This window comes from Podarcis liolepis (genome assembly GCF_965112155.1).
Source record: "Podarcis liolepis genome assembly, chromosome: 8".
Classification (NCBI taxonomy): domain Eukaryota; kingdom Metazoa; phylum Chordata; class Lepidosauria; order Squamata; family Lacertidae; genus Podarcis; species Podarcis liolepis.
In genome coordinates, this window is record NC_139560.1 from 87,205,295 (window position 1) to 87,230,795 (window position 25,501).

The following is a 25,501-nucleotide window of genomic DNA, read 5'->3' on the forward strand; positions in this document are numbered from 1 at the left end:
TATGGCTGAAAAACTGAGAAAGTCCACAGTTTCAAACTCACCTCTACCAATAGCAGGCAGCCTTGGGCAAGCCACCCTTTCAGCCTCACATGGAGATAGTAACTCACATCCGAGTTGGGCAAACTTTTTGCTCCCAGGAACTGTGTGGAACAGTGGGCAGTGGGTCAGTTGCCAGAGCTGCTGGTGGGTGTTGGTGGGGCTCTCTTTGCTTTTTTACCCACATATGCTCATCCCGCAGTCTCTCCCCCCCTCCCTCTCTCTCTCCCTCCCTCTCTCTCTCTCTCTCTCTCTCTCTCTTTCTCTCTCCCTCTCCCTCTCCCTCTCACACACATGAGCCTTCTCTCCTCACTGAGTCTCTTTCCCTTTCTCTTTATCTCTTGAACCCACACTTTCTTTCCTTTGATCTCAACATAGAGGGATGGGAAGATCTAAACCAGGCACGTCCAACAGGTAGATTGTGATCTACTGGTAGATCACTGGACGTCTGCGGTAGATCACTGGTAGATCATTGGCTCCCACAAAGAAGCTGAACAACTGTGGCTCCCCTAAAAAAAGCTCAACATTTTTTATTTTTTCTCCTCCCTGAAAAAACTCAACAACTTTGACCTGAACCCCCCAAAAGGGGGCAGATCACTGCCAGTTTATAACTCTGTGAGTAGATCGCAATCTCTTGGGAGTTGGCCACCCCTGATCTTAACCTCCCCCCCCCACACACACACACATTGCACTGAGATGACCTTACCCCTCCCCTCTCCCTAATGTTTGGTGCTGGGATGTCATGGGGATTCGAACCGCAGAACTACGCTACCCAAATCTGCCAGCACCAGCACCGTGCTGCCTCCACCACTGGTGGAGAAGTGGTTCCTGCGCCCATTTCCAATGAGATCTGGCGAGATCTGGCTGAAATCTCAAGAGATCTCTTGTGCTCCATGAGATCTCATGAGATTTCAGCAAGATCTTGCCAGAAATCATCATCAATGCTGGTGCTGTGTGGATGCTGCCTCAGAGGCTTCCGCTGCCTGAGGTGGCTTCTTCATCCCATCTCATGGGTGGGCCAGCCCTGAGTGAGAGTCAGCCACAAAAACACTTCAGTGAAAATGCTTCATGGTCACAAGATACTGACTGACTGGCCCTCTGAACAGGAGCATTCCACAGTGAAACCTTCTGCTACAAGTCCCACTTGTTGAGCAAGAGCAGTAATGTGTGATGAAAACAAGGCGAGGCCTCGGCTTAAAATGTCATTTATTGCAATCTATAAATTTGTATGTTGAAGTATTCGTAGCTATCTATGCATTCCCAGGGTATCAAAATAGGTTCTGTTCAGTATAAGTCTCTCCAGAATGGTAGCATAGCAGGGTTATTAAAAAAAAAAGAATTTTGTGATCCTATTTCATAATTATCTGGTGTAGAATTCCTAACCAAGTCATGCTCCCTGTGTGCACATGCACTCTGTGTCTAAGATACACTGTGTTTGTATATACAATCTATTTATACTCAAAAGGAGAGGGGAGTCTGAGCTTGACACAAGGGCCAGCAGCCTGCAACCACTGATGTTCCCCTCAAGAATCCATTTCTGGGTGCTTCCCATTTGGTTTCAAAATATTTTCTACCAGCCGGTGGACCAGAAACATAATAAGTTTCATTGGAGCCTTCTTAATGAATGTGTTACTTTGAACAATGCAATATGGAACAAAATATTCAAATGCCACTAACCCCTGTAGCACAGACCATCTTTGTTGTCCATGAGCTCCCAAAGTAACAGTCCTCAGTACTCTTTTAAGAGCCTTTTAAAAAAATATTAGTGTTTGCTGTGGGGGATGTTCATCTGTGGGATAAAGGTGCTGGCCGAGTCTCTGACGCACTGGCACCAACTCCAGGGTGCCCTGGGAATTTTTGCTGCGGGTGCTCGTGGGTGGTTGGACGCTGCCCTCCACTGCTGCCTCTGTGCACTATCGCTGTGGCCACTGCCTCTGCACACCTCCGCCTTCACCCACCGCCACCCACCGCCTCTTTGTGCCACCCACAGTGCCAGCCAAGCATTGCCCGCGGCTGCTAACCAGGACCTGAGCACCAGAGGTAAGGCAGAGAGCAGCACTTGGCGGCTGTGGCGCGCGGAGGCAGAGGCCCCGGTCCTGTCGCTGTTGCGACGCCAGAGCCAGTCTGTTATGACGGTGTGACGTGACATGACATCATCACGTCATGTTGCAACGTCGTTATGGCCCACTGCGGGGGGGGGGGCGTGGGCACGCCTGATCTGATGTGTTGTTCTGTGGCCAGTCTTGTGTGTAGCTGCAGTTCACCTGTCTGTTACTTTTAGAGGCAGTTTTAACAAATATCCATTTGTTCTGGTGATACTTCAGTCTGAGGTGCAGATACCACAAGGCATATTTGTCAAAATTTAAAGTACTGTTTCAAATGACTAAGCAGTGTGATGACTTTAGGAAATTCCTTGTGATTGTTTTTGCACATGCTGCTCTATTTATGTTCAGTGTCCAGTAAGTGCACAATGTCTAAAATCAACAGTAACCTTCATTATAAAAGAAGCCAGACTTAAATGGAGATTGCAGGGGGGTGTATTAGATGACCCCTGGAGTCTCTTGCAGCTCTATGGTTACATGATTCTGTGAAATATGTTATTATGGGATATTCTTAATATATGAAACAAGTTATTACTTGAAAATATTCTAAACCATAATAATTCAAGTGTGAAATCATACATGAAAAATATAGGACAATATATTGATCTGTTATTTGACAACATTTCTGCAACTTTGTTGAAACATATGATAAGTTAACTAATCTGTGTCACTATTGGTCTCCGTTGGACTAGCTGATGGTATATTGCTTTGCTCAAAATCTGAACACCCATACAGTTCAGTGCATGGGGTGTTATTTTATTTGCAGCTGCAGCTTATAGTTTTGCAACCTTTCTGGCAGTTGCACTTTATTAACATCAGGATTGCTTCTGCTACAAGTGAGTTTATGCATGTTACCAAGACAAGCACAGCATTTGATTCCACAAATAGCTCATGATGAGCAGGCAAATGAAGTTGTGGGTAGACTGAATTAGCTGGATCATAATATTCTGAGTTCTTTGAACTATGGATAATAATGAGCCTAATGTAGCCGGAATAAGTTGTTCAACCTGAGCTTGTCAGTTTTGCATATAGTGTAAAATCTAACTATGGAAATAATATAATTAAAAATGCAGTTAGGAACCAGTACCGTCCTGTACCCTTGAGTGGATCTTTGATTTGTACATCAAGCATACACTTATTTCTGTCTTTGTGACTTAGGCAAATATGTAGTCTTTGCTTTTCTGTTCCTTTTTCCTATTACCATAAATTGATTAAGGCATAGTTGGAAATAGTTGGATCAAATCGAATCAAATACCTTTATTGGCATCACAGTATAAAACATTTAAAATCACTGGGATAATTAAAAGGACAAGGATGAAGCTGTCAAAGGTCATGAGATCATACTGTGATTGTGTGCACTTAGATATTCTGCTTCGCCCTGTCTGTTTCCCGAAGGGATGGTTTGTTAGGAACCCTTTTGGGTAAAATTGTGGCTAAAAAGGAAGCTACTGGAGCAGTGATATCTTTGTCCTGATCTGCCAGGAGAAACCTCGTTTGACTTCTTCTTGGAGTTACAGGCTGGAGGTCCAACATTTTGCTCAGCATTAGTTGGCAAGGTCTGCTGTGTAAAGAGCAATCTAAGAGAATGCGGTCCAATGAATCAGGTACTCCTTGGTTGCAGCCACACAGGTGGGCTTGATACGGAGGATGTGAGAATCTGTCTTTGGTCACTGCGGAGGGGAAGGCATTTAATCTCGTGAGCATAAAGGCTCTTCGATGAGAAGGGAGTAGTAGGTTCTTTAGATATTTGGCACAGGTTCCGTGGGGTGTTGTGATACCTAAGGCCTCCGGAGGACAGTATGAGGTAACAAGCGCTGTCTTTCGTGGTCGTAGAGCCACTGCTTGATTGTTTGGAATATGTAACTTTTGTCACATGCTTCAAGGCTCTTGAGAGCAATGCCCAAACTATGGATTTGGATCATCAACAGGGCTAGTATATTGGTATCTGGGGAAGAATTGAGCTTATGTGAAATAACATGATGGTCCCGTCCCAGCTTTTCTTGACTATGTGTTTGCAGAGAACATGGATTAACTGTGCTCCTTCCAGTAACAACAGAAACAATTGCCATTAGTTTCTTCAGTTGATTACCTGACGGAGCTTCTTGTAATCCTTGAATCGAAATGCAGTAAATTATCCTTCACTGTTTATTATGAGAGTGAGCAGTGGTTCAAAAGAAGTATGAAGAAATTGAAAGTTTTATCTGAGCCCTGGTAGAACGTTCCTTTCCTTTAATTTTGTTTCACCTGTCTCTCTTCCTTCATGGAATGTTTGGTGCCATGGTTGGTCACCACCACACTTCATGATAACATTCTGCTGTTTGAATGTGTTTATGGCCAAGCACAATAGGAGCAGGTGAGCCATAATTTTGATAATCATGCTCAGAGAAATACTTTGAGAGGGTTTCTGTGCTTGTCAGGTGTAATATGCATCATTTCGCCATTACTCTGATCTAATAGTAAAATGAACCTTTTCATGCCTCCGAACCACACATATAAGCTCTTGCCTGCTGTTTTCATCAGGCATTCATTATCAATGCACCTGCTGGCCCCACCACTGACCTCTGTGTGTTTGGCCAAAGGTCTGAAGGGGACTTCTATGCATGTAGGAACATAGGTGCTTTACAACTCTGTGGCAGAAGGTGGGAGTGAGCTAGCAGGCACGACCCCCCGTCCCAATGTGCTCAGTATGTGCAAGATCAAATTTGTGAGAAGAGGATAGGTAGGGCCTGTTAGTGCTTAAGTAACTATCATGAACCTCCATATCTCATTGTCATCACCTTTTAGCAATGAAAACTTAAGTCTACATTGGGTGTTTGAATGGTTTTAGGAAAGTGCTTTCTGCTTTTGAAAAGTTGGCTGTCCTTCAGTATTAGGAAATGCCCTTTGCCTTGGGATTTTCTATTAGTGTAGCTATTGATTGATATCAATGGTCAGGGATGAGCTGTGGGCAGCATTCTGAGGTGAGATGTGGGATGAACCCGGTCGCAAGGTGGAAGAGCAAGTCACAGCTGAAGGAAAGTAAACTGCAGTTCCCAGGATTCTTTGTGGCAAAGCCGTGGGTTTTAAATGTGCTTTAAATGTATGGTGTGGATGCAACCAAAGCAACACATCATTCAAACCACAAAGTCATAACAGCAACCATTCAGCTACGAGTAATATCAGAAAACTGCATCTAAAAATAGTTTGTCTCATTATACAAATACCAGGCCAGTAACCTTGTAAAAACAGCATCCCATATCCCCTCCCCTCCCCTTTCCACTGTCCAGACACATATTGTCTCAAGTGAAGGTGAGACTTCAAAGTGCAATAATTAATAAATGCTACGGCAATTTAATGACTCAGTAATGGCAGAGCAATAAGAATAAAACAAGTACAGCAAAACTATCAGCTAATAGTAGAGCAGTACAAATAAAACAAATACAACAAAATAATAGCTAATAATAGAAAGCAAAAATAAACAACGTTGTACCTTACCCCCTTCTCTCCACTCCATAGCAGCTGCAGTAGCTTCAATAGACAGTATATATACACAAACACAAACATAAAGCGACATGTATAGGATATAGTAACTGAATCACTGCCATTTCCACAGTTTCTTGCCTTAGTGGTTACAGTGATCTTCCCCGCAGTGCCTCAAGATGGTGGTCTTCCACTGACACCAGGCCTCTCCCCCAAGCTCTCACCTGGAAGCAACCCCTGTGCCCGTCTCTTCTCCTGATACACCTTTCTTTCCTTACACCCACTTCAGATTCATCCCACCAGCCACTGTTAGATGAGTGATGCCCGCTTGTTGCTCTAGAAGCTGCTCACACTGCCCACATCACACCGGTGCTTTAGCAGAAAAATAGAGCTAAAACAGGGCCTGAGAAACAAGAGGGAAGTATTGGCATGCTCAGATAAACCTAGAGGTTTGCAGAAATTTTTGTTTTTAATCTCAAAAAGCACAAACCTAAGGGCACAATCCCACCCCCTGAAAAAAGGGCCCAGTGAGAACTGAGCATGTTCAGAGGAATATTGAATATTGGTTGGGGGAAGGTGGATTAAAAATGGAAACAGGTGGAAAGACCTGCTGGAGGAGATTCCTTCCAGTAGCACCTTAAAGACCAACTAAGTTAGTTCTTGGTATGAGCTTTCGTGTGCATGCACACTTTTCGTGCATGCACACGAAAGCTCATACCAAGAACTAACTTAGTTGGTCTTTAAGGTGCTACTGGAAGGAATTTTTTTATTTTGACTATGGCAGACCAACACGGCTACCTATCTACTACTGCTGGAGGAGGGCACCGTTAATGGGCTGCCACTTTCCCATAAGGAGGTAAAAGTACGTTGCCACATTTTGTCACAGGTCTCGCTTGCCTTTATTAATGGCCCAAAAGTCTCTGGAAAGTAGAGTGAAGTCATTCACTATTTCTGAACAATAAAATAAGAAAGTGCCCTTTAAACATTACACTTACACCATAGGAGGCAGCTTTCTGTGAGGTGGTTCCCCTGGCATTTGTGTTACTTTTAAATGCCTGCAACCACACGGGTAGGATTTCTCCTCAGAATCACAGCCTTGTTTTAGCCACTTCTCCTTGCGCTCCTTGAATTGGGGATATGTCACTACATGGAAATCTCAGCAATGGAAAGTACTGTGCTGCGGTGTTCTGCTGTTGAAGATGGGAATACATCAGTACTTCTTTTCTGGAAAACTGTCAGGTCCTCAGGCTGGATCTACACCGATCTAAAAAAATGCTAAGGGGAAAAAAGGTAGAATGGTGCGCACCCACCCACGCGTCACTGCCGCTGCTTGAACCCAACCAGAGGTGTGTTTCTGGTCAAAGGCAATGCGCATCAGGTGGTCTCCCTGAGGAGGCAGAAGCAGAGCTGCGGTTGGAGTCAGGGGTTGGTGTACTGGAGGCTTGGACTTGCACTGACCTCTCCTCATCCTCAGCCTCCCATCCCATCCACGTCTGCTTTCCTGCCCTGGCAACTGGTGGTGGCGGCGGCAGAAGGATTGGGGCAGTGTCAGGAAGCCAGCCCACAAGGGCACCTGCCTCCTGAGGGGTGCCAGAGCTGCACTTTGGGGTCCTCTGGCTAGGGGGGCCCCCCTGGAATACAGTATGTGTCGCCAGCCAAGAGAATAGAAACAGTCAACTTGAATTTTATTTACTTAATGAGAGCTACATACAGCTAGACTGCGTCATGTCTATGACTTTGTCAATTTTGACCGGATCTCAGAGGTATTAAAATAGCCGAATGAGCTTGCAGTTGCTTTTATTGACTGAAAAACAAGACCAAATGCACCCTGTGAGGTAAGAACCTCAAGGGTGATATATATGAATACATTGTTCCTTAAATCCCTTCCTGTTTCCTTGTAATTAAAGGACTGCATTTTGAAGGGTTGCATGTGGAGTAATAGCAAATCTGACCAAAATAACTATTCAGTAGAACAATCTACAGCAATAAGTGCCATTGCAGTTTGTGGTTATTTTTGAGAGTGGTGAATAGACTGGGAAATGAGTCAGATTCACAGCCCTCTGTAGCAATCCAGGGCTCAAATGCGTACGTGTCTAGCCCTCAGTTTTATGATGCAAGTGTATATAGGTATACTCGGAAGTAAGCTCTGTTTTGTTTAGTGGGACTTAATCTCAGGTAATAATGTATCGAATTGTATTCATAATTTAATTAAAAACAGAGCTAAGGTGACTATCAAAATAGATCAGGAGGGCATCTTCCCTCTGGTTACGTACTTAATTCGTTCCGGAGGTCTGTTCTTAACCTGAAACTGTTCTTAACCTGAAGCACCACTTTAGCTAATGGGGCCTCCTGCTGCTGCCACGCCGCCAGAGCACGATTTCTGTTCTCATCCTGAAGCAAAGTTCTTAACCCGAGGTACTATTTCTGGGTTAGCGGAGTCTGTAACCTGAAGCGTCTGTAACCCGAGGTACCACTGTACTTTCTAATTCATGTACTGCAGCCATCTCTTCTGGTGTACAAATGGCAGAGCCATCCAAACTATCGGAAACCAATGCAGTTTTTGCCAGTTTAAATGTTGTTGTTGGCATCTGTCTATCTCGGGAGACAGTGGAGGAGTGCACCTTTGAGGTTGAAGGTAAAACTGTTGGAAGGTTACAGCGTCTGCTATGGCTGAGACTGATATGGGAGAGATGTGTTTTGTTGCAGCTGGGGCAGATGAAGGTGACTGGTTGGGCTGCTGCAGATGCACCAGGGCGTTTCTTCTCTCTGCACTCCTCCCAGTGATCATTCCTCTTCTGGTCCCTGCTATGGATACACAGCATGACTGCCAGCGGCGTAGCTAGCTGCTTGGGTGCCTGGTGCGGGGGCGTGTCCTGCAGCCGGGGGCGGGGCAAGTTACCCCTGGGGGCGGGGTGAGCCTCTCCGACGCCTCCCCCTCATCTGTTGGGCGGCTGAGGGAGAGGCCGACGCAAGTCCCAAGCTGCCATTTCTGGCAGCGCAGAACCTGCAAGCGCCTAAGCCACCACGTCACTCCTAAAAAGTTTCATGAGCCCATTTTTTAAAAAAACAACAACAACAACCTCATTTTGTCACTCAGTGATGACACCACACTTGACACTAGATGGCCAGAACTCCACAGAGAAAACATCCTTCTAACAGAGATTCCTTAAATATATTGCTCTCCCTTCATATTTCCTCCTGCCACTGTGACATACATATTAGTATAATGGCACAATAACATTTCATCAGTTCACATAGAGAGTTAAGATGTATACAGCCCTGTTGTAGAATTATTATTTTTTCAGAATTGTTATTTAAATTGTAATCATTTATGAAGACCTTAAGGAAGTTAATATGCCAAGAGAAGAATAAAATAATATTGCAGCTGAGATCCATAGGCAGGGCTGGTGCCTGCTAATCAAAAATGGCATGTATCTCAGCTTGGTAGGATCAGACTTGGTGTTATTTGGGGAGAATCAACCTCCCAATTTGTAGTCAGTTTGCAGGGGATGCCTGCAAGCTATGTTCACAACATAAACAGCTGTCAACCTTGATGTGCTTTCTACCCCACTTAACACATCAGAGTAACAGTGCTTGATTAAATATGTCATTAGATTTTTTTATAATAAATATAATATGGATTTTTTATTATTTTTATAATATAAAACTATTTCATGCCAGTCCTCACATTATCCATTTATGTTATGTATTTATCAGCTGGAATTCTTACCAAGAAAACACACAAGGCATTATATTTCACTACATTGAAAGCCAACAAGGTAGCTTATAGGCGAGTGGCCAATGGGAATGCTGCTGATTCACAAGAATGCAAACTGGAAAACCATGCTTCCTAACAAATTGTATGTATGTCATGTTATTTTAAATGCTCACATCCTTTGAGATAGTGTTGCCATACATCCGGATTTTCCCAGACCCACCCTCTTTTTCATATGAAAATTTCTGTCTGGGGGCATTTTTTAAATATGACAAAATGTCAGATAGTATTAGAAAGGTTGGCAGCAGTGCGAGCCCCATGCTGAAGCGAGGAGGTCTGGAGTTGTCCCCCAATTGCACTTGGGAGAGGGTGGCAGGTATGCTTTCTCACAAGGAAGTTTGTGGCAGGACTTGGAGCCATGCAGCCTGTGGCATATGGGTTGGCGTGTTTACGTGGTGCTTAACTTCCAAGCAAACACGCCGAGGGCCGCAGGGTTTGGGTATTCCGTCTTGGCAGGAGAAGGCAAGCGAGTGGCCTGCTGACACGCAAAGCCCTGCCACCAATCTGTGTGTGTGTGTTAGTGTTAAACCTTTCCCATCCAAGTGTCCTGGCTTGTACATAGGGCTTGCTTTGTGTCCCTGCCCCCCCCCCAGGCTAGATCCAAGTAGTTGGCTTTCCCTCTTGCCTGCATTGGGGGCCACTCTCTGCTTCCCCACCTCCCTTTCACAACCTCCTGTCATTCTGCACATCTACACTGCAAGCTGCTTAGAAACCGCAGACTTAGGAGGCGGACAGGGTGGAGCTCTGACCCTGACGTACAACTCAGAACTTCTCTCACGAGTAAGGCCCACTGCAAGCAGCAGCATTTTGGATGCTTTAGGTGAGATTCCTGCATTGAAGGGGATTGGACTAGATGACCCTCGGAGTCCCTTCCAGCTTTACAACTCTGTGTCCTCTTTTTTGCTTTTCAAAATATGGCAACCCTATTTTTTGTTGTTGTTTAGTCGTCTTAGTTGTGTTCGACTCTCCGTGACCCCATGAACTAGAGCATGCCTTGGAAACTCTCACTTTTTTCTCAAACCTTTTCCTTTTTTTATGTCCTTGGAGTTTTCTTGGCAAAATACTGGAGTGGTTTGCCACTTCCTTCTCCAGGTGGATCACATTTAGTCTAAACTCTCGGCTATGACCTGTCCATCTTAGGCGGCCCTGCACGGCAAAGCACATAGCTTCTCTGAGTTATTCAAGCCCCTTCACCATGACAAGGCAGTGATCCATGAAGCGGAATCCTATTTTAGAGCATGTCAATAATTTTATTGTTTGTGTCAGGTTTTCTCCCTCATCCTGTTATACTACCTGATACATCATAGATCCTGGAATGTAGGGAGAAGAGCCATGGAGTTACAGGATTATGCCTGGTATCTACAGATATGACCCAGAGCAACCCCCCTGATCCTGGCCCCTTACCCTGAAATTATACTCTTTCCCCTGGAAGTGGAAACCCTGAGACGAAAGTTAAAGCCCTAAGCCTGAGACTTGACAACCCTATACCTGTCCCCTAGGTACTGGGAAAGGAAACAGCTGCCATATTTGGGGGGCTTCAGTTGTGTGCTACAGGTGCTGAAGCACCCAGGGGCAATCTTAGCGGGTGCAAGCCAGGATGTTGCACTGGAATCTGCTTCATCGCAGCAGCTTGCTGCTTCCGTTCACCTCAAGTTAATGTGCAGAAGTGCTGCTTGTGACTGTCCACTCCCTCTGCCCTGCAGCAGCCTTCTTGGCACTGCACCCAGCTGGTCCTCCAAAGCCCCAAGTTTGGTGCAAATGATAATGGATGCTGCTGACTGGATGTGGGTAGGTCACCCAGAGTTCCCAGATACATATACCAGGGATGAAGAGTTCAGTCTGTTTCTAGGCCACGTCATTCATTCTTAAGTCCATCCTGTCCTGTGTCTACATCAATCTGTAATCAATAAACCACATGATAATCCACGTTATTTTTCTACCAACTATGATTTACTGAATATGATTTCTGTACCCTAAATTACAGGTGTGTTTTTTTACATATGTTATTTTTAAAAAATGCATTTTTGCACACACACAACCTAAAATACACATCTTACAAGCATCTTGGTGTGTTTTTAAAGTTGAGAATTCTGTCACAAGATTCAGAGAAGTGCAAAAATCAAAGAATGACTGTTTTCTGAACTGCACATTAGTTCAGGAAGAGCAAAACAGATTAATTCAAGTAAAGCTGCAGACCAATCCTTAACCATCACTAGTGTGTTTACGCATGTATTATGTTTACACTTTATATGTGTGCTGTGGGAAATATCCCTATGGCAATTGGTGCAAATCATAATGGATGCTGCTGTTCTTATTGCTGAAGAAATAGAGGCGTACCAGGAGCCCCTAGTTAATAAGTGGATTACATCCCTTAGTTTCAATTCTCTTAAGCCTCTGGTTTATCCTTTAATCATGTAAGCAAATCAGTAGCTGAAGCAAGGCTAAAGCTTTTTTGGGCTTTTATAATTTTGGTGTGGGGCGGGGGGGGGGAATGGTGTGATAGTGGCTTATAAAATTATGAATGATGCAGAGTGAGTAGATAAACACTGTCTCTTCCCCAACCCCACTAGATTGACAGAAAGAATTGGGGCACGTATAAAGAAATTATTGAAATTATTGAATTATTGAAGAAGGGAAAGCAAGATGAAAAAGAAGAGAAGCGATACAAGAATGGATCACCTATTTGTTTAAATATTATCAACTAAATGAGATATTCAAAAAAGACAAGGAATAAGGATTTATGTAAGGAGGTTCAGAATACAAAAGAGTGATATTATGAAATAATGAAAAATTGATCTCCAAAATTTATAAATTTCTGCTGGAATGGCAGACAGAAGATGAAATGAAAAAGGCACCAGTGATTCAATGGGCAATTGATACAGGCTACATCACAGAAATGACGGTGTGGGAGAAACTATGGTAGACAAAAATGAATGTCTCGACCTGTTTTGCTATAAAGGAAAATATGCAAAAAACAATGTATAGGTGGTACCTAACCCCAAGCAAGATTGTAAAGATGTACAAAAAAGGATCCAAAATGTGTTGGAAATACCGCTAGATGAGAGGGGACTTTTATGCATATGTGGTGGTCATGTAAGCAGGCCAAATAATTTTGGGAAATGATTTATGTAGAACTAAAAAAATATGTTTATATTTACATCCCCCCCCCAAAAAACCAACAACAACAACAACAGCAGCAGAGGCCTTCTTACTAGGTATAATAAATGGTGGCATCTTGAAGAAGATGCTCTGTCTCTTCCTATACGTTAGCCAGAATAGTCTATGTGCAGAGATGGAAGGAAAAAGAAATCCCAGCAAAAGAGCAATGGCAAAATAAGTTGATGTGAAGTTAGGTACCATGACAGCAAAGATAAATCAAGATGAGTCATGGATAAGGGAGGAGTGGGAATACTTTGGAAAGTGTATAAAGAGGTAGAAAAGTTAAACTTGCAAGAAGGGATTGACTTACGTGCAGCAGGAAACAACAACTAGGAATCCAAGTAGAATGTAATTGGGTGGAACAAAAGGATATGCAGCTTAATAAAGATCAACTAGGATGGCAAGGAGGGATAGGCTGGGAAGTATTGAGATATGACATGAGATGATTGAAAAAGAATAAAAAAACCTGAAAAATGCTTAAAAAGAATTTGATATTCCAAAAAATTAATAAAATAACAAAACAACAATTGGAAGTCAAACCAGAATTAGCTTTACAGTGGAACCTCATGTTACGTACCGTCCCCCTTACGAACGCTTTGGGTAACAAGCTCCACTAACCTGGAAGTAGTTGCTCCGGGCTGTGAACTTTGCCCTGGGATGTGAGCGGAAGTCGCACACTGGCGGCGTGGCAGCAGCGGGAGGCGCCATTAGCGAAAGCACGCCTCATGTGAAGAACGGTTTCCGGTTACGAACGGACCTCCAGAGTGAATTAAGTTCGTAACCGGAGGTACCACTGTATTAAATATTTTTCAAGACAACAATCTGGATTTACATAATAAATAAATAATTAATAAGTTATTTATTACAAGCAGCAAGATGCAGCATAACCATATATGGGAAAGACCTTTCTGGCACAATGATGGACAATTGGTACAAAACAGTTGGGAAAACAGTCCACCTTGAGAGATTAGCAAATTAACTATAGCTGACACACAGACCGATCAAGAAATATGGATGTACCCTGGTGTGGTTTGATTTATTAACATATGCCAATATTCCACAAAAAGGAACACATCAGCAGTTGACTCAGTCTGGTTGATAAAAATTTAAATGTAAACATAGATTACTATCTTCACACCCCACATTCGAATATACCAACACCTTATGTTGTTTCATGCGTAACTGACTAATATTCAGACTTAATCTAAGCACAACCCCAGGGGCTCCTTTCCCTTTCTTTTTGTTTAAACCAATTCACAAACCAAGAACTTATACATTGAGCACTAATAATGAACTATATGTTGTAGTTATTACTGCAAATTTATTGTGCTATTGGTCTATTTACTTGTATCTATTTATTTGTACTTGGTCTATTTATTTGTATCATTTATTATGCCTATGATCCTTGTTTATAAAACCCAATAAAAAGTTATTTTAAAAAGTAGGTAGGCACTGGGCATCATGTGGCAAAACAAGCGAGGAGGCAGGGCTACGCATTGCAGGTCTTGCTCCTGGGTAGTGGCTAGCAGTGCCAAGGCTCATAACACCAGTATGCTGTGACTGGGGTCTCCTCATCATGTCCAAGCATTATTGCCAAACTAGCCAAACACAGGCACCGAGTGACGGCCTTTGGTAAAAGCAGGCTGCACATCCTCAGTTGCCACTTCAGCAGTGATGACCAAGCAGTGCAGTCAACCCTTCTCTCCTTATGCTCACCACCACTATTTCGGAGTTCCTGGAAACAAGTTCTCATATCGGTGCTCATTGGGGCAGACTTAAAGCAACAAGACAGTGTAGTCTAGCCATTGTTCAAATCATGTGAGGAATCATAAGCATAAAAACAGTAAGGTTCCTAAGAATGTATTGTCTTGGCTACAGCTACAGTTTTAATATCATAATCTAATTATGTGTTTAGAAAGTGCTCTTATAATTATGTCCAGTAGTACAACTCTGAAGATTACAGAACAGAACACTGTGTTTAGAATTTGTTGGCTGTGCCCAAGGCAACTTGATGACACATACTGTTACAATTAATGTAGCATCAAATTCCCCAATAAACGTTTACCCAAAAAAGGCTTAAAATGAAGTAATTTGAAAGTAACATGAACAGTATGATAGTTTCCATGGCAGGAAAATGCCAGGATTGTCAGCCTACAGAAGCACTTGGCTTGTTTAATTAAAGTATCTTTACTATGAAGTAAATGAATGTTTCCATTTGCTTGATTCTTTGCTTTTTCCTTCCTAGCTCTCAATGAATTCCCTAATGACATCTTCACAAATGAGAACCGGCGGCATGGAGCAGTCGTTTTGCACGCCTTCTGTGTGAGTCACTATTTGCCTATATGCATATTATGTTTATTTTTTTTAAAAAAAATATCTTACAACATTAAAAAAAACACATTACAACATACAAATTATAATTGAAAGATAACGTCAGAAGGAACAATTATTAATAATGCCAATCTGTAGACACCACCGGCCTAAAAAATGCCTTATAAATATTTAAAATACTTTAAATGTTCAGCAGCAAGTGAAGATCTATGGCCACCACACAGTGGTGCTGGGTATATGGGGCATAAGGGGCTTCAGCTCCCTCAATATTTTGAGCAGGGGGCATTGCCCCCCTCAATATTGTAGTGGCTGCCATCCCCCGCTTCCCTGGGCAAGCTCTGGCGCCCTCTGCAATTGCCTGAGCGCTGGGATGGGCGGGAGGCTTGGAGGGTGACTTTTGCCCTCCCCGCCACCCGCTGGGATTGCCAGAGTGACCCTGCAAGCGTGGCCTGATGGGGGCGGGGTGTCACACATGTGATGTCGTCATGCGCATGTGACAGCCCCCCTCCATGTCCAACCTGGCGTGCCTGCTACCACAACAGGGGTTTTTAAATATATATTTAGCCATTTAGTCATTTCTCACCAGAAATTCCTTGTAGGAAGGTGTTCTTGTCTTCCTTTGCACTGATTCACTTGTCATTTATGCCAGCGTATTCAGGGTTTGTAGTTTACAGAATCACTGACTCTCTTTGAATCCTTTTTGAATGGACCCCAAGAGAACTTGACTGAATCAGTGACTCAGTTTTCATGTCATGCTAAGCTGAGCCAAACCTTGGCTGAGCACAAATGGACTAGCCTTGCAGGCTCCCAGAGAGGAGCTCATGGCCACTTTGCAGCTGTGGTCTTTTTCATGACTATGTTGGCACCAGCCTAAGGAAACAACAAATGAGGAGAGTGCTATTGCAGCCAGGCACTATTTATTTACTTTTATTTCTTATATTTATTTGTCACTGACTGCAACCCCCTCTCCACCTCTTTAAAAAAGCATAAAATACCACATTTAAAGTACCACTGAAAGGTTAAAAACCATTATTAAGTAAAAGTTCTCCACTTACAATAACATTAAAAATGGCACACCCTACCTTGATTATGTTGTGAACCTTCCTGAGATCTGCAGACGAAGGGCACTAAATAAATAATCAATCAATCAATCAATTAGTAAAGTGAAATGCCTGAGTAAAAAGTCTCCACTTGCATACCCTCCAATATTTCTCTAATAAAAATAGGGACGTCACAAGGAAAAGCATGACATTCCAGGATCAAATTGGAAACCGGGGGCTTCTGTCAATTTGGGACTGTCCCTGGAAAATAGGGACGCTTGGAGAGTCTACACTTGTCATCTGAAAGTTGACAGTGATGGCACCAGGCACATCTCTCTGGGGAGAGCATTCCAGCCAGGGAGTCACCACGGAGAAGGCCTGATCTTGTGTCACCATCTTCTACACCTCCCTCACAAAGAAGGGCCCCAGATGATGAATTTGGGTAGATTCACGTGGGGAGACACGATCGCTTAAGGTTTTGTGGTCATGAGTCACATAAGACTTTATAGGTCAAAACCTGTACTTTTAATTGAGCCCAGAAACTACCTGGCGGCCAATGCAGTTGGGCCAGGATCAAACCTCCGTCTCCCCATTAACAGCCTGGCCACTGAAATGGCAGGCCACTGTTTCCTGAGTGTAGGTGCAACTCATATCACGGGTCTTTTTCTCTTCTGCGTATTTCTCTTCTGTTCACGAGGAGCAGCTTGCTTTCTGTAACTAGCTAGCTCCTTGAGAGTACAGCTGCTTATCTTCAGACCAGGCAAGCAAAGCCCCCAAATAATCAGCCAAATAATTTACATAGACGTGGCTACCAGTGCTTAAGATGTTATACACAACTTCTAAAACTTATGTTGTTGCAGAAAATAATTATCATACCAATAAGCAACACAACTCTGACCATATGGATGTACGCTTCAGTTGCCATACGTCTTTTCCTTTAAAGAGACATCTCAGATAACACTATAAACTGATAACGCTATTAATTCATTTATGTTCTCATTGTCAGAAATAGGACATACATTATTTGAATTGAATAACTCTCTTTAATTAAATTAATCATTTTTGAGTTTATATAATTGGGTACAAAACATGTTGTCTGCAACTAAATAAACCGTGATCCCTTCCCTTTAGCATAACTGATGTGGTCACAATGTATGAAGAACCATGTGAATGCCGCCTTCACCTTGGGTGAAACATTGGGGAAATTATACATGGGGCAGAGAGCTTAATAGACTTGTGTGCAAGATGTGCTCCGACCTTCCATCTAAATTAAAATCAGTTTTAAAATGCCGAAAGAAGTAATGAGCTTTCTTGCCATTAGTCTTTCTTTTGTGTCACTGAAGAGAAACTGATATGAGTTTTTATGGGATGAGTTATTCAGCTAATTTGAAAGTTTTCTCTACTGTTAGGCTGTTGAAATTATGAGAATTCAGTTCTAACCAATAGACCATTAATTAATTCCTTGCTTATCTCTAGTGTCTTTATAGGGTTGTGTTGTGTTGAGATGTTTTGTTTTCTGGAATAAAAGGTTGTGTTTGCAGAGTATCCTTGCTTGACATTTTCATGCTTGGATGCTTACATTAGTATTTCTGTGACAGTGAAGTGCTGTATTAAAACACCTACTCTTAATGTTATTTGTGTCTCCATATGAACGTGGGTGGCGCTGTGGTCTAAAACAATGAGCCTAGGGCTTGCCGATCGGAAGGTCAGCGGTTCGAATCCCCGCGACGGGGTGAGCTCCAGTTGTTCAGTCCCTGCTCCTGCCAACCTAGCAGTTTGAAAGCACGTCAAAGTGCAAATAGATAAATAGGTATCGCTCTGGCGGGAAGGTAAACGGCGTTTCCGTGCGCTGCTCTGGTTCGCCAGAAGCGGCCTAGTCATGCTGGCCACATGACCCAGAAGCTGTACGCCAGCTCCCTCGGCCAATAAAGCGAGATAAGTGCCACAACCCCAGAGTCGGCCACGACTGGACTTAACTGTCAGGGGTCCTTTACCTTTACCTTTTTATAAAAGCTATGTGCCAATCCCCTGTCAGGGCTAGCACTGCTTCACATTGGCTTGGCCCTTTAATAGCACACTGTTTTTACCTACTTTGAGGACATCAGATGTTGAGTTTGTTATCAGGCACTCCATAGCTTAAACTGGAAACTTGATGGCTTTAAGTTGGGAGAGTCTGGTGAGTTAGTATGGTCTGCAAGCAGCTCAGGCTTCTCAGACGCAGAGGAGGGGTGGGGTCCTCTCTAGGTGTTGAGGACTTCAGCTCCTATCAGATCCAGCCAGCATGGCCAATGGTCAGGCATGGGGTCCAACAACATGTGGAGGACCACCAGTTTCCCACCCCTGCTCCAGACCCTGCTTTTCTTCCTTTGTTCAATCGGCAGATCAACGTTTTCTCATTGCTGCATTCCAGCTTTCTGTTTCCCACTCAAATCTCCCAAGCCGAGGTTGTGATACACTTGGATTTCTAACAAGATCTTGTGTGCAGTACTTTTTTAGCTAGATATACTTGTTCAGTACTCAAAACAAGACTAGAAACCTATCATAGTACAAGATTACATAGTTTTGTCCTGTAATCCACAACTCATTTGGGTTTTTATGTGTGGAGATGTCTGCCTTGAAAAGTGAGGAGGGGCCTAAGGCCCCCACCCCCAATGCCCAGCACATGATATTTCTGTCATCTGCCATCCCCTCCACACTCCCCTTTCAACCTCTGAGTTGGGAACCAGGCTTGGCCTCCCAAGAGTCATTTGACTAAGAATACCTCAGCCAGTAATTCCTTGTTTAACTGGAAGTGATTAACCTTTTCGTGGAAATTGTAATCCTTGCTGCTTATTTTTAGCAGTGGCTCCCCACATGCGTTTCTGATCCAGTTGTGATATTCAGCTTGCACGAGGCAATCTACCAAATGCAGATGAAACTCTGCAATGGCACTTGCTAGAACCATTTGTCACATGGAAAAGTTGCAGTTTAGCTTTCCATATGCTGGGTTTCGTTTTTGAAATATTCTCCCATTTGAAGTGTTCCAGCCCAGAAAGGACTCTACTGTATGATGTTTCTGTATATTTGATTTGGCTCTGTAATTGTATGTATTTAGTGACCAGCATCTCCTCGTAGTAACAGACCTTTTCAATGATAATAGACTAGGTAGGGACCTATGCCAATCACAGGACTTTTAGTGGTTTGAGGAAACTGGAAAGTCATCACAATGTGGCTGCGAACATGATCAAGTTCACTGGTTATTAGGTGCTAGATTTTGTAATGGAACATTTTAACCTGGCACTATTATTGGCTTGTAAAAGAGGAAATAACTGACTGAAAAGTTTGTTTTGCTTAGACATCACATCTTCTGGATTCTTGACTGAACATAACAAAAAATGGGGAGGGGTTGCCGGGTCCCCCATGCTTAACCTGGAGCCTCAGGTTTCTAGGACAAATAAGTGAAATCCCAGGGTGAGGGCAGTATCAAGATGGTGCACTTATTTTCTGCCTGACCTGATGAAAGCTTTTTCTATTCCATGCTTGCCTGGCTCCATCCTGCAGACACAATCAGGCTCTTCCCCTAACTGGCAGGTGATATCATAGAACACATCTGTATCCCACCAGGCCACCTTCTGATCTGCCTGGCACTACCCTTAAGCTACCATGCCAGGAGACATGGAAACTCTAGATCATTCACCTTCATAGAAACCTCCCTTGAAAATCAAAATCAAGCTCCAAATTTTGCAAACCTCCCACATGAAAACTACATTTGTTTAGGAATAACCGGAACATTTGACTGGCATAAGTTTTCTAGAGCCGACATATATTCAGTGAAAAAGGGCCATGGAAATGTAGAGTTTGAAGAGACCAGGAGAGCCATCTAGTCCAACCTCCTTCAATGTACGAATCTTTCGCCCAACATGGGGCTCAAACCCACAACCCTGAGATTAAGAGTCATATGCTTTACTGACTGAGCTATCCCAGCAATCCAGAGGCAGCCCTCTCAGGAGGCAAGATGATGAGGCTCCACAGAGAGTGGATTTTAGGTGCTGATAAGGGCAGCAGGCAAAGAAACAGACATCTGTGACTCAGAATCCACCAGGAAGTTCTGTACAAGCACCACTGAAATGAAAGGGAGTTGTGGCTTGTTTCCCATGGATTGATGCCATTTTTTCCTTTTGTTATAAGAAAAAACTGCTCCTTTTCTTTTATGGGGTATCCAGGAGCCTGTATCGAGTCCTTAAGTAGATTCCTTATCGGTAGGAGAAAATAACAGAGGCCAACCAGAGAATATTGAGAAGCAAAGCAGCTAACAAGCCTGATCTTTATTAAACTGTTGCAACAGGGTCTCCCACACAGGGAGGGAGGAGAGGAACCCAGAACACTGGTGTGCAAGCTCTTATATAGACTTTTGAAATTTTCCACCCTGTAGCTCGAGACCACCCCCAAAACATCATACATACATCACAGAAAGAGGCGGTCTCCAGCAGAAATTCTGTTTGCCAGGACACTTGATATTGGTCACTGGTTGCTTTACTGGGCAGCCTGGCCATTCTTTTGTGATGGTAAATACTTTAATTCTTGTTACAGGCTCACCCTATTTTCTGGGTAGGGATGTGTCTTAGGGATGAGTAGGGGCTAGGATGAGTACTAAGATTTATCTGCTAAAGACATCCCCCCCCCACACACACTGCAGTTTCTAGGGTTCCCTAGGCAGCAGGGTTGACTATTACACCAATTTAATTCTGTGGTATATCTTTGATGTCTTTTCAAACCAGTATACATAATGTATTCTTAACTCTTTTAAAATAATTAAATTATGACAGTATCCTGTTTTAACTGGTGCCTTGTAAACACAATGCTTTCTGTTCCTGCAGGCTGTCTACATGTTCTATGCTTTGGCTATTGTCTGTGATGATTTCTTTGTCCCTTCGTTGGAAAAGATTTGTGAAGTAAGTCTATGTTGATGCTACTTACTCATATTTGTTAATGAAATTACCAAACCAGAACTGTAACCTTTGTTTACGTCCCATCAGTTTTACACACTTCATTTCTATGGGCATAGCCAGGTCTTTTTTCAGCTGGAATGTGCTGGAGCTCATGTACAGCTCCTCTCAGGTGGGCTCCATTGCCATGCGAAGAGAACAAGGGAGACGTTCATGGTGATCTCTGGCACCTCTTTTTCTAGAAAAATATCGCTGTGATTGGTATAGCTTTCATGAACAACTGTAGCAAGTTGATTTAAGGCCACTGCCAACCCGGCAGCATATGAATCAAGTACTAAGTCATGTGCTTTAAAAGTGTGTTGAATGAGCTTTAAGTGACTGGTGTGGATCAGCAGGAGGACTACTTGATCTTACCTGTTAGAGGTAAAAATAAAAATCTACTCTTATTTGATGTTTTTTATTGAGCTTGAGCTATCACAAATTTAAGGTAAAAATCATACAAAATAAAACTGAAACATGAAAAGCTTGTTATTAAAATTCCAAGCCTGAGAAACATTAACTTAAGTGTGTAAAGTTTTGATATCTGAAATCATTTATAACATTGTAAGTATGAAATAATGTGACATTTATACATGGAAAATCAAATGGGACAGGCTGATAATTCCTCTTACCAGCAGTCAAGTAATTGATAATGATAATTTAAAAATAATATAAATAATTTCTCAAGTTCAGGCAGCAGCTGACAGCTAATTATTTTGAACATCAGTAGAAAGCTGCTAGAGAAACAGTTGTGCTAATGTCCCATTTAAAAGACACAGACAAGAGTAAAGTTGTAAAAAAAACTGTGTGTCCCTGGAGGAGCTTAGGATGAAACCATGGAGTAGCCGGGACAGTGCTCCCAAACTATCAGAAAGATAAATGGCATCCCTAAAGAGTTCTGCTGCAGGCCCCTTGCGCACCTCCAACATCCTCCTGTGTTAGAGTGACACTGGAGGTAATACTTTGGGGAAAGGATTCTGCTGCAGCTCCTACTGAATTGCTAATAATAATAATAATAATAATAATAATAATAATAATAATAATAATAATAATTTATTTATACCCCGCCCATCTGGCTGGGCCTCCCCAGCCACTCTGGGCGGCTTCCATAGAAACCAAAAATACAGTAAAATATCACACGTTTGATACTATTCTGCCTGGGGAGGATGTTGGGACGACCATGAATCCTGAGTTCTGAAACACTAATAGCCTGGGGACGTGTTATATTTTGCTTCTGATAAGAGACTTTTCTCTTCTCACACAGCGCCTGCACCTGAGCGAAGATGTGGCAGGGGCAACCTTCATGGCAGCCGGCAGCTCGGCTCCAGAACTGTTTACATCTGTCATAGGTAACTAAATCTTCCGCTTCTTTCTTGCTGTAACTGTGAAAGTAAATGCAGCTTTTTAATAGTTTTGTGCCTTATCTTTCCCACAAAGATGATGGGGGATAGATATGCACACCCAGCTTTTGGGTAGAAGACCAAATCCATAAGGTTAACCTTAGCCATTGGCAGAAGGATGGAATGGATGTTGCTGGAAGATTGGCCCAGTGCCAACAACAACATCCCAGGATGATCTTCCTGGGATGACTACCCAGGAAAATATTATGTTTGTTGGGAATTTTCCCACCTGTGTGTTCTTAGTAAGTACAAAACAATATGCTTTTGAATGGCATCCCTGTTGTCATGTGCCATGCAGAAAGAGATGTGAAGAATGGCTCAATCTACAACTAGTAGTGTGTGCATAAAAATGAATAACATACAAAAATGCATTACATTAGCAGAAATAGCTTTTGGAAATGTGTACATTTGTCAAAGCTGCATGCAAAAATGTGTTTCTTGAGAGACAAGCTGAAGAATTTTCATGATCACAAACTGCTGCAGAAATGTAGAAAATGTAGAGAACTTAATTTAAGATTGGGGAAATGGGAAACAGGGAGAACCAAAATTAGCAGGTCTGTTTACCCCTATTTCCAGCTCACAGAGGCAGCCCGTGCAGGCCCTACAGCCTTCCCCTCTACCAACTTTCCCCCAAAGGCTCTTCATGCAGTGCTAACCATGCAGAAGGAACTCCTGAGCACGGGCCATTTGACTTTAAACAAGGATTTTCCCACCCCAAATTTCTACCCCAATGTGTATTGGAATCCTATGCACATTGCCCCCCAAATACCAGACAGCAGCAAAATCTGAGAAAGCTTTTTCTAACAGCTCAGGGCATTCAAGTAAGACTTGGTCTTGTATGAGGTGCTACATGGTGGGCAAGTTCTAAAGTGGTAGAATGCCTGTGCCATTTAAGACTGCTGTGGTGGAGAGAGAGAGCGAGATCCCTGCAAGTAGAAAACCAGCACAGCTGCAAACAGGCAGTATTTCTCTCTGTCTGTCTGTCTGTCTGTCTCTCTCTCTCTCTCTCTCTCTCTTCCTCTTACTTGCTTAGTGAAGCGTTCAAAAATGGTGTCTCCTCCACCTGAAGTGGAACAGCTCATTCTACCATCTCATTCTAACATGCGTTGATCAGACCTGCATGTACTGCTAACCAGATGATGAGAAACCTTTGCACTTGTTTCCTTTTCCATACTATAATGAATTTGACTGTTCAGCTAGTTGATCGTGCTGAAAACACCTTAAGCAATCTTTTTATTACACACATTTTCTCTGCTTCTCTCAGTTTTAGAAAATATGCTCTGGTATTTTCTCCTTAATCCCAGCAGTCTTCTTGAATAGTGCCACTTGTTCTGGTTTGCGGAGGAAAATCCTGCCTGTTCATTCTGAGCGACACAGGAATTATTTTCTTCCTTCAGGTGTGTTTATCACGAAAGGAGACGTGGGTGTTGGGACCATCGTTGGCTCTGCTGTCTTCAACATACTCTGTATAATTGGGGTTTGTGGCCTCTTTGCAGGGCAGGTAAGAGAATATGACTAAATTTCCTCCTCCCCCTTGAGTAGTGGCCACCATTTTACAAACTGCTGCACAATCAGTATGGAAATCTCCTGCTTGCCTCTATTTATATAACATTTCACAAGAGTTCATTGCATTTCTTATACCATTGATGTAGCAAACATGTAAGATAGCTCAGTTTTATTTATCTCTGTAGCACAATGAACTAATTAATATTGCTTCCACCCTAGAGGCCTTAAACACTGTTTGTGGAATTGCATTTTCATAATCAGTTCAAAGTAGGATTCAACTGTAGGTCCCACAAAGTAGTCAATATACCTTTATGTTTTATCTCGGGACCCTTTCTGTGTTTCCTTAGAAGTCACTCCCCTTCCCCAGTATTAATAAAAGTTTCCTGCTTACAAATTCATTTTTATGCATTTCAACAAATACTTTTCATTCAATCATTTATTCAGCCTTTATTTGCATAATTCAGACCATTAAAAATAGTCCAATAAAAAATTAATAGTCCAGAAATATTAAGCACACAAAACATATAAAAGACTCAGTAGCCATCATTAGGTAAGATTAAGAAGTTTCAAAATTGACTTTTAAGAATCTCAATTTTGTATCCTGAAACAACCTCAGTAGTTTCGGGAATATCATCCTTCATCAGATATTGGATTACAGATTCTTTGCAAGTAGATATTTGGAGCTTCAAAGGAATCACCAGTTAAGTCTCTGTGAAGAGTGTTGAATGAAGAGAGAGCAGTCCAAAATTATATGATATATTGTATCTGGCGTGTTCATACCACAGGGGCAAAGTCTATTCTGGAAGGGTATTTTTTTGAACCTTCTAGACAGTTCATTTAAACCAGCTAACATAAAAGCTCTAAGATGCAAAGGGGTATCTAAATTATAAAAATATTGGCCATCATTCCATGACAAGGCTGTAAACCCAAGTAAGCAGATAGGCATACGGAGGGCTGAGTGGGATAAATTTTTTGAATTTACATACATACTGGATTTTACATACTGAATTTACATACATACTGGATGAGTATGTGACTCATCCAGTAAGAGGAAAGAGTCTATTGCAATCCCTGTTTGTTTGAGTTTAAAAGTAATTGCAGAAAACCATGAAAAATATGTGAATCTTTCAATAAATAAGTTAATATGCTTTCTGAGTATGTACTAAAATGAATTTTTAACCAGTATTTAAAGTCATGATCCAACCCCTAGATTCTAAGAGATGTTGACCTAGCTCAGCACATATAGCCAGAATGCCAGAACTCAGCGGCGTAGCGTGGGTTATCAGCACCCGGGGCAAGGCAAGTAATTTGCGCCCCCTAACACCTAACCATGGTCATTAATACACCAAGACGCGCGTCTTTGGGCGTCGCGGTGCAGCCTCGGTCTCCCTCCCCGGCCCGGCTAGTCCCGACGCGGCTTCTTTCTGGCGCGGGGAGGGGGCTTCTTTCTGGCGCGGGGAGGGGGCGGCTCTGGGGCCAGTGCGTCGGCCGGCCTCCGGCGTGGGGGGGGCCGTCGGGGCGGGTAGGCGGTCTTGGCGCGCAGGCACTAGAGCGCCGCCGATGGCGCGTTTGGCGGGCTGCGCGCGTCCAGACAGCGACCCGAGCCTGGGCGGCGTGGCGCTTGGTGCCGGAGCCTCCGCCTGCAGAGCCCCGTCGGGAGACCCGGCCGGAAGGAGCCTCGAGCCGGCTGTCGGACGCGGTTGAAGCAGCCAGGGCGGCATGGCAGGCG

At 43.1% G+C, this 25,501-nt stretch overlaps 1 protein-coding gene across 3 annotated transcripts in view; it reads left to right on the forward strand.

Annotated features, from left to right (window-relative positions):
• Positions 1 to 25,501, forward strand: part of SLC24A3 (solute carrier family 24 member 3) — a 161,105-nt gene that overhangs the window by 89,867 nt on the left and 45,737 nt on the right. For all 3 annotated transcript variants that reach the window (XM_083519344.1, XM_083519342.1, XM_083519343.1), the window contains exons 3-6: positions 14,777 to 14,853; positions 20,759 to 20,833; positions 22,131 to 22,215; positions 23,664 to 23,767. In XM_083519344.1, coding sequence (XP_083375470.1) covers positions 14,777 to 14,853; positions 20,759 to 20,833; positions 22,131 to 22,215; positions 23,664 to 23,767 — 341 coding nt within the window. The remainder of the gene's footprint in view (positions 1 to 14,776; positions 14,854 to 20,758; positions 20,834 to 22,130; positions 22,216 to 23,663; positions 23,768 to 25,501) is intronic.